This window comes from Geotrypetes seraphini, chromosome 9, assembly GCF_902459505.1.
Source record: "Geotrypetes seraphini chromosome 9, aGeoSer1.1, whole genome shotgun sequence".
NCBI lineage: Eukaryota > Metazoa > Chordata > Amphibia > Gymnophiona > Dermophiidae > Geotrypetes > Geotrypetes seraphini.
This window is the reverse complement of record NC_047092.1, coordinates 137056023-137071881: the sequence shown is the minus strand read 5'-3', so window position 1 is coordinate 137071881 and position 15859 is coordinate 137056023. Positions and strand designations below refer to the sequence as shown.

The following is a 15859-nucleotide window of genomic DNA, read 5'->3' as shown; positions in this document are numbered from 1 at the left end:
TTAAATACCCGTGCAACGCCGGGGCATCAGCTAGTCCTAAATAAACAAGGCGGTTTATAATAATAAAAAAACCCATCTATAATCACGAGGAAGGCAGAAATCCAGGACCGATCAAAAAGTCTCCCTTCTAGAACGGGTGACTATCAAACAGCTCTTTCTGTGTGCAGCTTTCCTCATTTTTGGCGGACATGGCAAACGATTCTAGAGTATTTACCAACCGCAGCATGACTGCCGCCGTGACGTTGCTTGATCATAGATATCCATTCACTGCGGCAAGCGCGTCTCTTTAGGTAAATCTCGGGAACTCTCGCGCTGGTCTCTTACCCGGAAGCTCCACGTCAGTAGAGTCCAACAGAGAAGAGGCCCCTGCTGTAGCTGCTGCTGAAGGAGCCGGCAGGACTGGAGAACAGGACGAGATGGTCTGTACTGATGCGGGTTGGGCAGGTTCTTTTTTCTTAGGGCTGCTGAGGCACTGGAGCTTGGTCTGTGATATAACACGAGCTCCGAGCCCAGTGGAGTGAGGTGGTTGGCAGCTTTTCCATATAGTGGTTTTTGGTACGTCCCTCAGAGAGACTGATGTGGCCTTCCACATAGAAACCGGCAGAATGTGTCTCTTCCAGGGTGATGAACTTGAGCCTCTCTTGCAGGCAGGCTGTCGGTGTTTGAGTTAAGAGGGTCTTCATGCATGAATGCAATTTACTTACTGCTTGCATAGATTTTATTTGCGAGTCAGGGATCTTAGGAGGGGGGGGGTTCCCCCCTGTACATTGGACAGACGCGTTTTATGATCTGACAGTAATGCTTGCGTTGTTCTAACAGTGGATGGTGTACACGATTCTTAACGCATTTGAGGATATTTCGTTTCTTAACTCACCAGTTCAGTGTTTAACTAGTGTTTAACTTTGGAAACAAACTGTAGAATTTCTGACTTGAGTATTTTGGTTTATGGACCTATTTTGAAATTTTAATAGTTCTTTTAAAAATTCCTGCCTGTTGACGGTGCAAATTATGTTACAAAGTTAAAAAATATATATAAAAAAATGCTGTCAGGCTTCGTTTTGTCTCATCAGTTTATTGTCTGTGCTTGTAGAAATGATGTCATTATCTCCCTTTTCCATCCCCAAGCATGAACTATTGCTGGTGCAGTATTCAGCTGAGGTAGTTGTCATATAAAGTTAGGCTGCTCCTCAACCCCACCAGATCCAGGTGCCTAATGGTTAGTGCAGTGACCTGAGCACCAGGCAAACCAGGTTCAATTCCCACTACACATCTTTGTGACTAAGCAAGTCACTTAACCCCCTCTGGTGGTCTAGTGGTAGGCCGGGATAGGGACTTATAAAGCGGAAAAGCCATAGGCATTGTATGCACCCTCCGCCTGTAGGCAGCAGAGGCACCCCCTCCCCTGTAGGCAGCACAGGCACCCCATCATAGGCAGCACAGGCACACCCTTCCCCCCCCCCGTAGGCAGCACAGGCACCCCCCCCTAGGCAGCAGTGGCACAACCCCCCTCCCCCGTAGGCAGCAGAGGCACAAATCCCCCCCAATAGGTAGCAGAGGCACCCCCCCCCCCCCGGTACCTTTCTGCGCTCCTGCCTGTCTCCCTTGCCGGACGGCTCTTCTTTGGCTTGGGGCCGGGCAGAGCGGTGCAGAAGGCAGGCGCGTGCTGTTCGCATTCCTGCCTGATCGGGTATAACTCCCCGATTGGTTGCAGTCAGTTCTCGCATTTAGGTGCCTTAACAACACAAGTAGTAAGCCTATTCTATAAAGACACTTGTTTAGCATACTGAAATATAGTCACAAACATGACAGGTGTTTGGCTCAAAAAAATGATTGCGCCTAAATATGACAGTTACACATGTAATTAACAGAGTATTGTTTAGACTCAAAGCTGCTGTTTATATGTGTAAGTGTATATTTTGTGTGAATAGCAGTATTCTATAATTTTACATGTGCAATTGATGCATGAATTTAAGGGGTCTATAATGGAATGAGGAATTAGTTGCTACATATTGCAGCTGTAGGGATAGGGGTATGTATTCGGCCTGCAGTATTAGTTTCCAGCACTGCCTCTGCCCTTCCCTTAACCCAGCCTCTTCTTATGCAGTGGGTAGCTTTTTACTAAGTTGTGGTATTAAAGTGACCTTACCAATCTGATACACAAGTTTTCCCCTACACTAAGGCCATTTTTATCACAGCCAGGAAATGGCCAATTTTCTCATTAATGGCCTTGTACTACTGTCACAGATGCTTTAAAAAAATTAGCGCTTGAGAACTTACCAACACTGATTTGTAGGTGATAAGGACTTGTGCACTTATCTTGTGTTAATCAGTTACTGCGTGTTAATATAGCTGCATTAACTGGTCAGCACAGAAATGCCCACTCTCCTCCCTAAGACATGTTACCTCTGTGCAGAATAAATACAGTGTTCCCCTGCAGTTCGCGGACTCACTGATTCGTGGTATTCTACGATTGCCTCTTCCTGTACTAAAGTCGAGCTACACTAATCAGGAGCTGTATGTCAAAGCTGGCTCTCCAGCTGCCCCCTCCTGCCTTTTGACAGGTGAAAAACCGTATTTGTGGTTTTTTGAAATTCATGGGGGTTCCTAGAATGGAACCCCCGTGAATATTGGGGGAGTAGTGTTTTTTGTTTCCTGCGGTTAGTGTGCCAGTCTCAAACTTACTGCAGGATACCCAAGCATGTCCCACAGTAAACCGTTTTATGTTGTAAGCACTTATTAGTGCTTTCTGCAACTTAGTAAAACAACCACTTGGTGAGTTAAACATCCAGTATCTATGTAATTGAAAATATATGGATAATTAAATTACATTACATTAATTTCTTTTATTCCGTCAATACCTTGCGGTTCTAGGCGGGAAGCTATTGGTTGGAACATTTAGGCCTCCGGGAGAGGCGTCCTATACAGAATCGGGCCTAACTAACTTCTATTCTGTAACCGACGTCCATGTTACAGACGCCGGTTACAGAACAGGATTAGAGTAGATGCGGCTGCTACACTTATCGCGGCAAGGGATCTTCCTGCCGCGATAGGTATAGCAGCCATGGCCACTTGTCCCCCTCCCCCAACTATCGCCGGCAGGAGGGTGCCCAACCCCTCCAGCTGGAGGATGCCCCACAATGTCCCACGATCGCCGGCAGGAGGGTGCCCTCCCTGTGGACCCCCCCCACCCCACTAACCTCCTCTCCCCCACTAATCTTTAATCGTTGGCCAGTCGGACAGGTCTTGCTACCGTCCGTCCAGCAGGCCCGCCTCATTGAAATGAGGCGGTCCCGCCCCTTTCCGGCCCATCCACGATAAGCCTGATTGCGGGTGGGCAGTCTTCCAGCAGGAGGGGTTGAGCACTCTCCTGTTGGTAATCGGGAGGCCTACTAGGGGAGCATTTTTTTAAAAAACGTGCATCCTGATTGGCTGATTAGACAGCTGTAGGACGTCTACAGCGGCCTAAAATCGTGACGCATTTTGCAGAATCCAGGCCACAGAGTCTGGTGATGGAGTGAGGTTATTGGTTGTATCATGAGTTTGTCTTGATATATTTCTTGAATAACCTGGCTTATTTCCCTCCTGAAGGTTTTGTAGTTTGGTGCTGAGATCAGTAAATTGGAGATGTAGCTGTCTAGTTTCACTGCTTGCGTGGCAAGTAGTCTGTCATGTATTTTTGTTTTACACTGAATGCTTTTGATTGGGGGGTGGGTGTAGGGTACCTGAGTTCTCCTTGGTCTGGATTGGAAGAATTGTTCCAAGTTAGGCGAGTGTTCAGTTAGGATGGTCCATTGTCATGTAGGGTTTTGAAGAGCATGCAGTAGAATTTAAAAATTATTCGTGCTTTGTACAGGTAGCCAGTGTGTGTCTTGGTAGGCGGCGGTGATGTGGTCGTACTTCTTCAGTGAGTAGATTTATTTACAATTATTTGTAACCCGCCTATCCACAAATCTAAGCGCTGAGGGTTATGTTTTGCACTATTTGTAGTTGTTTTATCATGGTGGCAGGGTAGGTATATGATATTGCAGTAGTCTAGTAGGCCTAGTATTATTATTGTTACTACTGATGAAAATATAACTTGCTTTGAATATCTAGCTGTGAATGTTTATGTGCCTGTGTGGGGTTTTTTTTTAACCTTTATAACACTACTGAATTTGAATCCATTTGACTATCCTGTGGGGACATCTGTAAAATTTTTCACGGATTGATGCAATAAGCATTCAGTGTTGAGGCTTTAGGTGCAATTAACATGTACAGTATAAATAATAATATATTAACATAGTAGGTATGTGTGGAGATACAGTACATGACCATCCCTGGGAAAAGGTGGTTAAAATAACAGATTCAAAATGTTTGAGTGGTTGAATTTTTTTTAAAAATTATTTTCATGTCAGTTTAAAAAGTTACATGTTTGAACTTCGATAACTTTTTCATTTTTTCACATACAAGGATGGTGGTTTGGACTGATGTATTAGAAATTGTTTGATCTAACAAAATTCATTAAAACTTCATTCTTTATTTTGGACGCTTTAGTCACCTTTCTCCAGAGCTAGTCACATATGTACATTAAATTTTAAAAAAGGCTTTACTTGCATGTATAGACTAGGGGTGGGCAAAGTGTGGCCCATAGACAGAACTGTTTTTTTCTGTGAAGCTTTCCTGTGGATTAACTGATGCAGATCAGTCTTGGAGACAAGTCAATTTACAGACATGCAAATATCTTGTGGTTTTAAATTGATGGACCTAGATGTGTCTTTCTTCATCTAGTGACTTGTACAAAGTTTTTTTTCTGTATAATATAGATTATAGACTATAAATACACTTATAATATTTGCGAACTTCTTGCAAAAATATGATTTTTACAGCAGAAGCTGAACAATTTGGTTTGTTTATAGTGCATAGAAAATGTCTTTTTCTCTGACTTGAAGTAGTGGCTGTACTTCATACAGTATGAAAGAGATGAGAATTAGTAGAACCTGTCTTATGATGCCTCATTTTTCCTTACCAACTCACATAACCACTAATAAGCACATCAGAAGTTCTTGGCCATGTGTCATTCACCAGGGCTCCTTTTGGGGCCTGTAACTGAAGGGTTATAAATCTGGCCTCTAGGTATTGGTGTTGTGTGATGACTGAGTCCTTCCTCTTTAGAGGCTGACTTTAAAATCATGTGTTCAAGGCTTGTGCAGATGAAGATAGAGTTTGCAGGGATGGGACAGGGACAGAACTCGCGGGGATGGGGACCGATTTTCCTCATGTCATTCTCTAATTCCAGCTTTATATTCTAGAGCAATTCCTGTGTCATTCTCTAGCTGGAATCTTTTTCTCTGACTAGAAATTTTTTTTTTTTTTTTTGGAGGAGGGAGGAAGAAGGTGGGATGGTATTAACATTGATGGTGATAAATTTACATTTCTGATTTCTTTATTTTGTTTTTTTCTAAGCCTCTGCGACTTGACATCAAGCGGAAACTGACTGCTCGATCTGACAGAGTGAAGAGTGTAGATTTGCATCCAACTGAACCATGGATGTTGGCTAGTCTTTACAATGGCAGCGTTTGTGTCTGGAATCATGAGACACAGGTGAGGTATTTCAAAGAAGCAAGAGGAAGCATTAAATATAGGCATGATATACACTTCTCCCTCCCTATTCGCGGGGGTTAGGGACAGATCCGGTCTACGCAATAGGGAAAAATCACAAATAACCTTTGGCCGGCTCTGACCCACCCCCGGATCTTACCTGGTGGTCTAGCGGTGACGCGGGGCAGGAACGATCTTCTACACTCCTGCCCCATGCAGATCCGTTCTGCTGAGTTCCCGTGGTCTCACGAAACTACAACAGGAACTCCCTGTTGTAGTCTTGTGAGACCATGGGATCTCACAGCACTGCTCTGCACAGGGCAGGAGTGTAGGAAGATCGCTTCTGCCCCGCGTCACCGCTAGACCACCAGGTAAGGTCCATACTCCAATGGCCCCCCTCCTCCTCCGATCGCCTCCCTCCTCCTCCGATCGCCTCCCTCCTCCTCCGATCGCCTCCCTCCTCCTCCGATTGCCTCCCTCCTCCTCCGATCGCCTCCCTCCGCCTCTGATCACCTCCCTCCAATTCTGATTACCCCCCCTGCTGCCTCTGATCACTTCCCTCCAAGTCCTGGGGCTGATTTTTTTATGCCAACGAGCAATTCTCCGGGGGGGGGGGGGGGGGGGCTGGGAAAAAACCCACAGATAATTGAAACCGTGAATAGGGAGAGGGAAGTATATGCAAGTCAATTTCATTGTGGAAATCTAGAAAACCCAAATGTGTGGTTGCCCTCCTCTTTTCTTCATCATCATCCTGTGAACTTGCACCAGTGGCAGAGCTGGAACTACGCAGAAATGACCCCCAAACAGTTTTTAGGCAAGTGTTATGTGTTGGGCACATGATAAAACAAATAAAATGAGTTGAATTAGCATAGGTTTAAAATGTGAGCAGTTTTGCCAACCTTCAGGGCTTTAACAAAAAATTTACTTTTTTCCTTTGCTCCTAAATCTTGGAGTGATTTACCTCCTCATATCTGTTTAGAATCTAGTTTCCTGAAGTTCAAGTCTTTGCTGAAAACCTTTCTCTTTGAAAAGGCCTTTAACCTTTCACCTTCCTAATTCTACTTTCTAGCTACTCCAGAGAAATCTAGCGCCTGACCTGAGGAGACAGTCACTTTTTAATCCTATAGCTTATTTTTTAATATAGTTTAAGTTACGTTTACCTTGTAAGTGTGCATTTCTTTTCTACTATTCAAATGGAGTTCTTTCCTATTACATTTTTTACATTTTATGTTTGTACATTCTTTGACCTGTGTATTGAGTAGGTTAACTGTTTCTTCTTTTCTTATACTTGTTAGTTATTTTCTGCTAGATTCTAGTTTGTTATTAAAATATCTGAACCAGTGAGCAACTTTTCACAAATTGTCAGGTTTATGGAAAGATGAATGTGTAAAAATCCTGTATTTTTATACAGAGAAATGGGTGCATACATTAGACAGAGAAGAAAAGTAAACAGACTTTTGCAACTTGTGAGTAGTACCTCATAATTGGGACTAGAACTCTGCTTCAAACTTGTGCTAATTTATCCTTTTTTGTGTTCATTTAAAACTACACATTCGATTAAGATTGGTTCAAAAATATCTAAAATGCACTTCTGTTACATCCCTTCTGGATTCCATACGCTAGGTGTTCAATCCCAACCCACAGTCCGGGAGTTACAGAAATTCAAACGCTTTTCTGAGCACATACTCTATCTACCCCCTTGGGCTGAGAGCTAGCAAAAATACCCAGTTACAATTTCTGCAAGCAATCTGTGCAGAAGTCTGTGGCAGTTGCTCTGCTTCTTTTTCTTATTTTTTTCACTTCAAGTTCCATTATTTCCTATGGGAACTTTGGAGGTGGCTTGTGGATCATTGTAAAAGTAGTTTTTCACAGTTTCGGAGGGTAGGGTTCAGGTCCCCCACCTTCCCAGACCCCAAATCACTATTTTTAATTTTCGGGTTTTGTTTATTTTTGGTGCGAATTTGTGGCAGCAGCCATCTTGAATTTTTTTTTTTTTTTTAAAGTTTTACCTTCGATAATCTTCTTTCTGTTAGTCCCTATAGGATTCCATGCAACCTGCCCTTTCTGTATACACTCAGTTGTTTGGAATAGCCTGCTTCTTTCTGCCTTGATTATTCTCCTTGCAGGCTTGCTGATTTTCCAGCCTGTTGACGGAACTTGTGGGGAGTTTCCACTTCTGTGAGTATGCTTGACTGAAGGCTGTTTTATATGGGTGCTCGTTGCACATAGAGAATGACACGGGGAAAAAATTTGTCCCCGCCACTGCACCGTCCCCGGCCCACCATCCTCTGCACCGCCCTGTCACCACCGTTCCCTTCACCGCCCCGTCACCATCACCGCCATCCCTTTCACCGCCCCGTAACCGCCACTTCCATCCCATTCACCGCCCCGTCACCGTCCCCGTCTAGCACCCATATTCTTCCCTCCGCTCCCCCATAGTCTGGCATCTGTCTTCTTCCCTTCCAGCGTCTTCTCCCCACTCTGCCTTCCACATTTCCTTTCAGGGTCTGTTCCTCTCTACCCTCTTTCAATGTCTGTTCTATTTCTTTCTACCACCCTTTTTTCATATCTTCTATCAGTCCCCCCACCATCACTAGCAGTCTCTCTTCTCCCTTACCATGAGCAAATAGAACTTCTGAAAATTGTATTGCTGAGGCATTATTTCTAGTACGCCTTTTTTTCCAGATGGATAATGACATCAATTTTATAATTCTTACTGTCTGCTCTGATTTCATTCACAATTTGGTTTGTGTTTTGTACCTGAGGATTCCATGAGGCATTTAACCTTTTCCTGTCTCTTCTGTGATTTCAAGTTGATTCCTTCAATAGTGGAGTCTCAAGGCAGTAGCAGTTTTCTATTTTGGGCTCTTTTGACATTGTTTAAGGGATTTCTTGTACATTTGGTGCTGGTCTTCTTTGATGAGGTCACTTCAGAATTTATTTCCAAGGAAGAGAAACTTTTTCCCTTTCACCCCCTCCTTCCTTGTGTGAGCCGGAACACGCGGTCCCCGCAAGCAAGTAATTTTATATCATTTTCATTCTATTCATACATAGAAATTAAAGTCTAGATAATGCCAGTCACATAACAAAACGTGATTTTACAAAAATAATTCCCTGCACAGTCAAGCCTGCAAGGATTACTAGATGTCTTCAGCAGCTCCCCTCCCTCCCTCCCCCTTACCTTTGTGGCCAAGTCAAAATGATCTACCAACAATAAAATTTTAAAAACACAAAGCACGCTGTACGCAGAGAAAATGTTAATTATCATTTATATTCCGCAGGTTTTCAAAGAGGTCAAGGCAGATGACTTTATGCAATGTCACCTCAGTAACAACTATACAAAAATAGACAAATATTCCCCCTCCCTTTTTACTAAACTGCGATAGCGGTTTTTAGCGCAGGGAGCTGTGCTGAATGCCCCACGCTGCTCTCGACGCTCATAGGCTCCCTGCGCTAAAAACCGCTATTGCGTTTTAGTAAAAGGGGGCCATAGTGCAAAATATAGACAGCAGATATAAATTCTCAAAACGGACACATTTTGATCACTAAGTTGAAAATAAAATCATTTTCCTACCTTTTTGTCTGGTGATTTCATGAGTCTCTGGTCCTTCTTCTGGTCCTTCTTCTTTCTTCTCCTGCCCCACCCCTTTTTCTTTCTCTCTCCCCCTGGCTCCCCTCTTTATTTCTGCCTTTCTTTTTCTCTCCCCCTGGCCCCCCTCTTTATTTCTGCCTTTCTTTCTCTCTCCCCCTGGCCTCCCTCTTTATTTCTCTCTCCCCCTGGCCCTCCTCTTTCTTTCTCTCTGCCTTTCTTTCTCTCTTCCCCTGGCCTCCCTCTTTATTTCTCTCTCCCCCTGGCCCTCCTCTTTCTTTCTGCCTTTCTTTCTCTCCCTCTTGTCCCCCTCTTTATTTCTGTCTTTCTTTCTCTCTCCCCCTGACCCCTCTTTATTTCTGCCTTTCTTTCTCTCTCCTCCTGGCCCCCCCTTTATTTTTTCCTTTCTTTCTCTCTCCCCCTAGCCCCCACAAAGCCATCGTGCCAATTTCTCCACTTCCTCGATTCTTTCCCTACCCTCACCCCCAAGCCAGCAGCCGATTTCTCCCTGCTCCTTCCCCGATGTCCTGAACTTCATCGGGCAACAGCAGCATTCACAATTCACTGCTGTTGCCCGCTTCAGGCTTTCCTCTCTGTCGGGTCCTGTCTTCATGAAAACAGGAAGTAGGCAGGACCCGGCAGAGAACAAGGCCTGAAGCCGGCAACAGCAGCGAATTGTAAACGCTGCTGCTGCCCAAAGAAGGTAATGGAGCACGAGGCAGACCGCTTCTCTCCCCTCCCAGCCGAACCCCCGCTGACCCTCCTTTCTCCCCCCCTCCGTGAACCTTTCCGACCCTCCCAGCGAGAGCAGCAAACCTCCTTCGCGGCTTTCTCCTCCCTCTGCCGCGTCACTGATGACGTCATCAGTGATGCGGCAGAGGGAGCAGAAAGCCAACGCTACTGGAGGGAGGTTTGCTGCTTTCGCTGGGAGGGTCGGAAAGGTTCACTTGGGGGGGGAGAGATAGGAGGGTCAGCGGGGGTTCGGCTGGAAGGGGGGAGAAGCGGTCTGCCTCGATGCTCCAAGGCCTGGTGCCATTACCTTTTTCGCCCCTCCCGCCCCCCCCCCCCCTTGGTATGCCACTGCTCTCCAGCTCTCCTTAGTTTGCCAGTTTTCTTTTTCGGTGACCGGCACACTTTCAAAGAGCCGCGCATGCGCGGCTGCTCAAAGTTCAATCTTCTGCTCTGCTGCAACTTCCTGTTTCCGGTTGGGTCAGAGCAGAAGATTGAATACTGAGCAGCCGCGCGTGCGCGGCTCTTTTGAAAGCGTTCCGGTTGCCGAAAAAGAAAGCCGGCAAACTAAGGTGAGGTGGAGAGAGGAAGCTGGTTAAACGATCGAGCCGGCGTGTGGGTGGGCGGGTGGGGGCTGTGGGAACCGCACGATCCTTTATGCCTCACTTCGGTGACAAGACCATTCACCGCTCCACGGGGCGGTGATGGCCTTGTCCCCGCAGAGGCTGCTAATTTTCATTCCCCGTTTTTGGCGGGTTACCCGCGGGTAAACTGCCACCGTGTCATTCTCTAGTTGCACACACAGGTTAGTTCAATGTTGTTCCTCAATGTTTTTCTGAGTTGCCTTTATGCTTGTTTATTACTTGTTCATATTTTGCAGAGCAGACCAGTTAAAAAATTGTTTATGTTGCTGGGGATCTTCCCCCATACCCCTTTGTCATGGACTGGTTCAGGTATGTTACTTGGCTTTGGGACTTAACTGGATATGTTTGCTAGCTCTCAGGCTTAGGAGATGGAGCAGGTGCTCAGAAAAGTATTTGGATTTCTACAACTCCCGGATTGCGGGTTAGAATTGAACACCTAGCATGTGGAATCTTACAGGGACTAACAGAAAGAAGATTATTGAAGGTAAAACCTAATCTTCCATTTTGTATGTACAGTGGAACGTTGGTTTACGAGCATACTTCGTTCCAGAAGCATGTTCGTAAACCAAAATACTCGTATATTAAAGCAAGTTTCCCCATAGGAAATAAGGGAAACTCGCTTGATTCATTCCCCCCCGCTCGTGTCGCCCCCCCCTGTGTGATCCACCATCCCCCGCTCGTGGCGCCCGCTCCGCGATCTGGCACCTCCCGCTCGCGTCGCAACCCACCCCCCCTCCCGCCGCGATCCGGCATCCCCCAGGCACCCACCCGATCACATTCCTTACCCCCATTTGGCACCGGCACCAACGAACAGGACATACCAGTGCCCGAAGATCTGCCTTCTTTGTGCTGGGCCTTGAGCATTTGCGCATGCTCAAGGCCTTCGAGTGCCCATTCTCTCCGAGATTCTTGGATCTCCGAGAAACTCGGAGAGAACAGGAACCCAAAGACCTTGAGAATGCGCAGATGCTCAAGGCCCAGCACAAAGAGGAAGACAGCTCTTCAGGCACTGGCATGTCCTGTGTTTTGGTGCCGGTGCCAAATAGGGGTAAGGAATGTGATCGGGTGGGTGCCTGGGGGATGCTGGATCACGGCGGGGGGGGGGGATGCGACGCGAGCGGGGGGGTGCCGGATCATGGGGGAGCGCTCGTAAATCGAGGCACGCTCGGTTTCCGAGGTGCCGATTTTGCAAATGTTTTGCTCATCTTGCAAAATGCTTGCAAACCAGTGCACTCGTAAACCGAGGTACCACTGTACAAGTATATGATATATCTTCAAGCAATGGGAGTGGGTGCATGGAATCCTCAGAGCATTATTCTAGGGATGCCCCTACATTTCCCTTGTTTTTTGTTTAATAGCAAATGCAATCTATTCCACATAATGGTACCAAATAAGCTGCGTGAAGAGATCTCAAAGGTTTGTTGAGAGAATAGTGTCTTGGTAATATGATTGTGCTTGTTTGTAGACACTCGTGAAGACCTTTGAAGTCTGTGACTTGCCAGTCAGAGCTGCAAAGTTTGTGGCAAGAAAAAACTGGGTGGTTACCGGAGCTGTAAGTAGTCATTTTATTGCTTCTCAGTCAGAATCTTGCATCCTGTTCGTTTTTCTGCATTCTTTATTTCAGTTTGTGTGGTGGTCTTCTCTACTTCTGTTTTTCAGTTGTCTGTTCCTTATAACCCTCTTTGTCCCAGGATTGCTTGTTTTATTGCTTTATTAGTTTAGTTGCACCTGCGGTGGACTCAGTGCAGAAGTTAGCCCAGCATCTGCTTGAGTTCTGTGAGGGAAAATGCCAGTGTAAATTGTGTATTGATGTACCTTCTTGTCCAGTTTGTCTGTCTTGACTAGATTGTAAGCTCTTTTGAGGAGGTACTGTCTCTTCTATGTTTTGATGTACAGCGCTGTATATGTCTAGTAGCGCTATAGAAATGATTAGTAGTACTAGTAGTAAAGGCAGACACAGCAAAAATCATAGTCCAGATTTATTATGAATTGGTCGAGATTTTGGAGCAAAAGCTGCATAAGGAATGTGCAGTGGCTTCATTTATTTTACCGCAGAGCTTGGTACGTTAATGCAATGTTTCAAAAGCTAGTCCTGTTATAGCTCCTGGCCAGACTAGTTTTCAGGATCGTTTCAATTAATATAATGGCAGTAAACTGCATACGCTGCTTTTGTTGTGTGCAGATTTTGTCTTGATAATTTATAATCAAACAACAAAAAGTCTGATTTCTTGGTGAGCTAAAATTCAATAAAGCTCTACCAACAACATCTCAGGCATAAAAAATCTCTGTGATTCTTGAACAGACAAAAAGTGAGAAAAAAGCAAAAAATAAATACAAGCACACAATTGCACAACACAGTCAAGTAATATCCCCCCCTTTACTGATTGTATTGTTTGGAACAGATTTTATCTTGTGCATATTCATTGTGATTATCTTGAGAACAAGTCTTGGCAAGAGAGAATTCCAAGACTACAGGCAGTCCTCAGTTTAAAAACACATGACTTACATCAAACTTGTACTTACAGACTGGCCCCTTCTTCCTCCCTTCGTGTCTAAGCGTGACCATCCTCCTCCATTCTGTGTCCCAACTTCCCTCCCCAGTCTTTCCCTCCATTCTGCGTCTCAAATTCGTATCACCTCCTGCAGGTGTTTACCTCCTCTGGTTTGCTCCCTTCTCCCATCGCAGTTCTCTTTGCAAAGCCATGGCTGACACGGCTGACCCTTTGTGCCTCCCACGAGTGCTTACTTCCTCTGGCCAGTACCCTCCTCCCATTGCAGTTCTCTTTGGAAAGCCGCAGCCGCGGTTCCTGCACACGGCTGACATGACAGCCTGACCCTTCGTGCCTCCTGTGGGTGTTTTCCTCTTCTGGCCAGCCCTCTCCTTTCAGTGGCACTTCTGTTCGCGAAGCCATGGCTGCTGGTTCCTGCACGAGGCTAATGGCTAACCTGGAAGCCTTCCCTCAGAAGGCTTCTAGATCAGCCATGAACCATGTTCAGAAGGGTCAATCTGTTGTAGCAGCTGTGTGCAGGAACCGCATCTGTGGCTTTGCAAAGAGAACTGCGATGGGAGGAGGTAACTGGCCAGAGGAGGTAAACATCCGTGGGAGACACGAATTTGGGATACAGAATGGAGGGAAAGATGATGAGGGGCATGTTAGGACACAGAAGGGAGGAGGAGGGTCACGTTTGGATAGGACAGGAGGAAGAAGTGCCACATTGACACAGGAAGGGAGAAGTAGGGTCGCGTTGGAACACAGAAGGAAGGAAGGAATGACAAACTTTGAAGAAAGGAGATTGGGAGCATGAACTTGGGAGATAGATGGAACAATGGAGGGAGCGAGGAAAAGAGATGCTGAGGTGGGGGATGGAGCAATGGAGAGAGTGAGGGAAAGAGATGCTAAGGTAATAGAAAGGGAGAATTGTTGGGCATGGGCGCCTGAGTGAGAGGGAGAGAGACAGGGCACATGGGGAAATGAAAAAGGTGAAATGTTGGGCATAGGGAGGGAAAAAGAAATATTGGACATGATGGGAGGTGGCATGAGGTACAGATGCATGGGGAAGAGAGAGATGAAAGAGAAAAATATTGAATGTGGTGGTAGAGAGGGAACAGTGGGACGGATAAAAGAGAGAAATATTGAATGTGGTGGTAGAGAGGGAACAGTGGGACGGATGAAGAATGAAAGTAAGTGTAAACCTCCTTTCTTTTTAAACTACAGTGTTTGTTTTGAGGACTGTTTCTTTAATGGTTTTATAGACTACTATACAGGATCCAAGTTACATACAAACTCAAGGGGGACTACCTGTAGTAGAAAATTGCAGTAATAGATCTTGAGAATTTGTCAACTGCATGTGTATTGTGGGATATTGCTTGAAAATGGAAAAAGTGTTTTAAGCTTACCATTGGATAGAAAATTTTGGTGACATTTGAGGAGAAATTAAAAATCTGTAATTTAAAATGATAGAGAATTGACTTTGAATTATTTATTATATCTAACAAAGAATATTTAACATAGGCCCTCTTTTACTAAGCCATGCCAACCTTGGGGTTTCCTCTGTGTTAGCTGTTTGGGGCTGAGCCAGCAAAGGAAACCCCAAATAACAGCGCTGGCAGTTTCGGGCAGTCCTTCTGGCTCAGCTGATCGGGGATTCCCCTGTGATCAGCTCAGCCAGCAGGGAAAGCAGCAGTGGCGGGCAAAAGACCCCCTTTCCACATACACACACACACTCATACTCCTGCCGGTAGGTCCGCCTCTCTTAACGTGCAGATAGCACGCACAGATTTTCAAGTTACTGTAGGGTGCCTCAGCATGTACTGTGGTACTCCTTTTTTGCTGCGTTAGACACACACAGGCCCAAATTCTATATATGGCATCCTACGTTGCTCACAAAAATTGGTGCGCAGAGCCGATTTGTATGCGCAACTTAATTGTTTAACAAGCTAATTAGTGCTGGTTGGCAATTAACATCCAATTGATGCTAATTGGCAATAATTAGAAGTTACATGCACAACTTTGTAGTCACAATCTATAAAGTGTTATGCCTCTGTTCTAATGCGTGAATTCTCAAAAGGGGGTTTGGCCAGGGGAGGAGCATGAGCAGGTTGTGGGTGTTTCTAAAAGTTAAGCACATTGTTATAGAATATGCCCGATCTGCGAACAATAGGTATTTAGGCCTGTTTTTTTTGGCCTAAATATTTACGCAAAAGTGCTAGTGATGTGTACGGCTGCTAAGTGTAGTATATCAAGTTAATAAATCAAATCAAACCACTTAGATGTCTATACAAGTAACAGTACATCAAATAAAACTATATTTGAACTGTAGATGCTTTCTAGTTACTACAGAGTTACTCTGTGTGTTCTCAGGTAGCAAACACCTAATGCTCACTCACGCCGTCATTCTCTGCAAGAGCATTCCCTAACCCTTATTGTCTGTCTGATCTACTTAGATTGTAAGCTCTTTCGAGCAGGGACCGTCAGGGACCGTCTCTTACATGTTTAATGCTTAATGTACAGTGCTACGTATGTTTTGCAGCGCTATAGAAATGTTAAGTAGTACTAGTGTTCTCAGGCAGGAGAGAGTGGACATCCCTCCTGTCGATTGGATGGGGGAGGGGTTTCTGCCCGCTACTGCTGCTGCCCACATGGCTGAGCTGATCACAGCAGGGGAATCCCCAATCAGCTGAGCCAGCGGGACTTCCTGAAGCTGCAGTTTCAGAGAGTCCTGGCAGCTGAGCTGATCGGGGATTCCTCTGCCATGATTAGCTGATGGGAGACTGCAGACAATTGTCTGGATCCCCCAGCAAGATGGGCACCAGAAATTT

At 45.4% G+C, this 15859-nt stretch overlaps 1 protein-coding gene across 1 annotated transcript in view; it reads left to right on the top strand.

Moving 5' to 3' along the window:
* Positions 1–295: 295 nt before the first annotated feature.
* The window catches only part of COPB2 (COPI coat complex subunit beta 2), a 121113-nt gene continuing 105549 nt past the window's right edge, over positions 296–15859 (top strand). The window contains exons 1-3 of the mRNA XM_033959260.1: positions 296–419; positions 5443–5580; positions 12005–12091. Coding sequence (XP_033815151.1) covers positions 417–419; positions 5443–5580; positions 12005–12091 — 228 coding nt within the window. The 5' untranslated portion in view covers positions 296–416. The remainder of the gene's footprint in view (positions 420–5442; positions 5581–12004; positions 12092–15859) is intronic.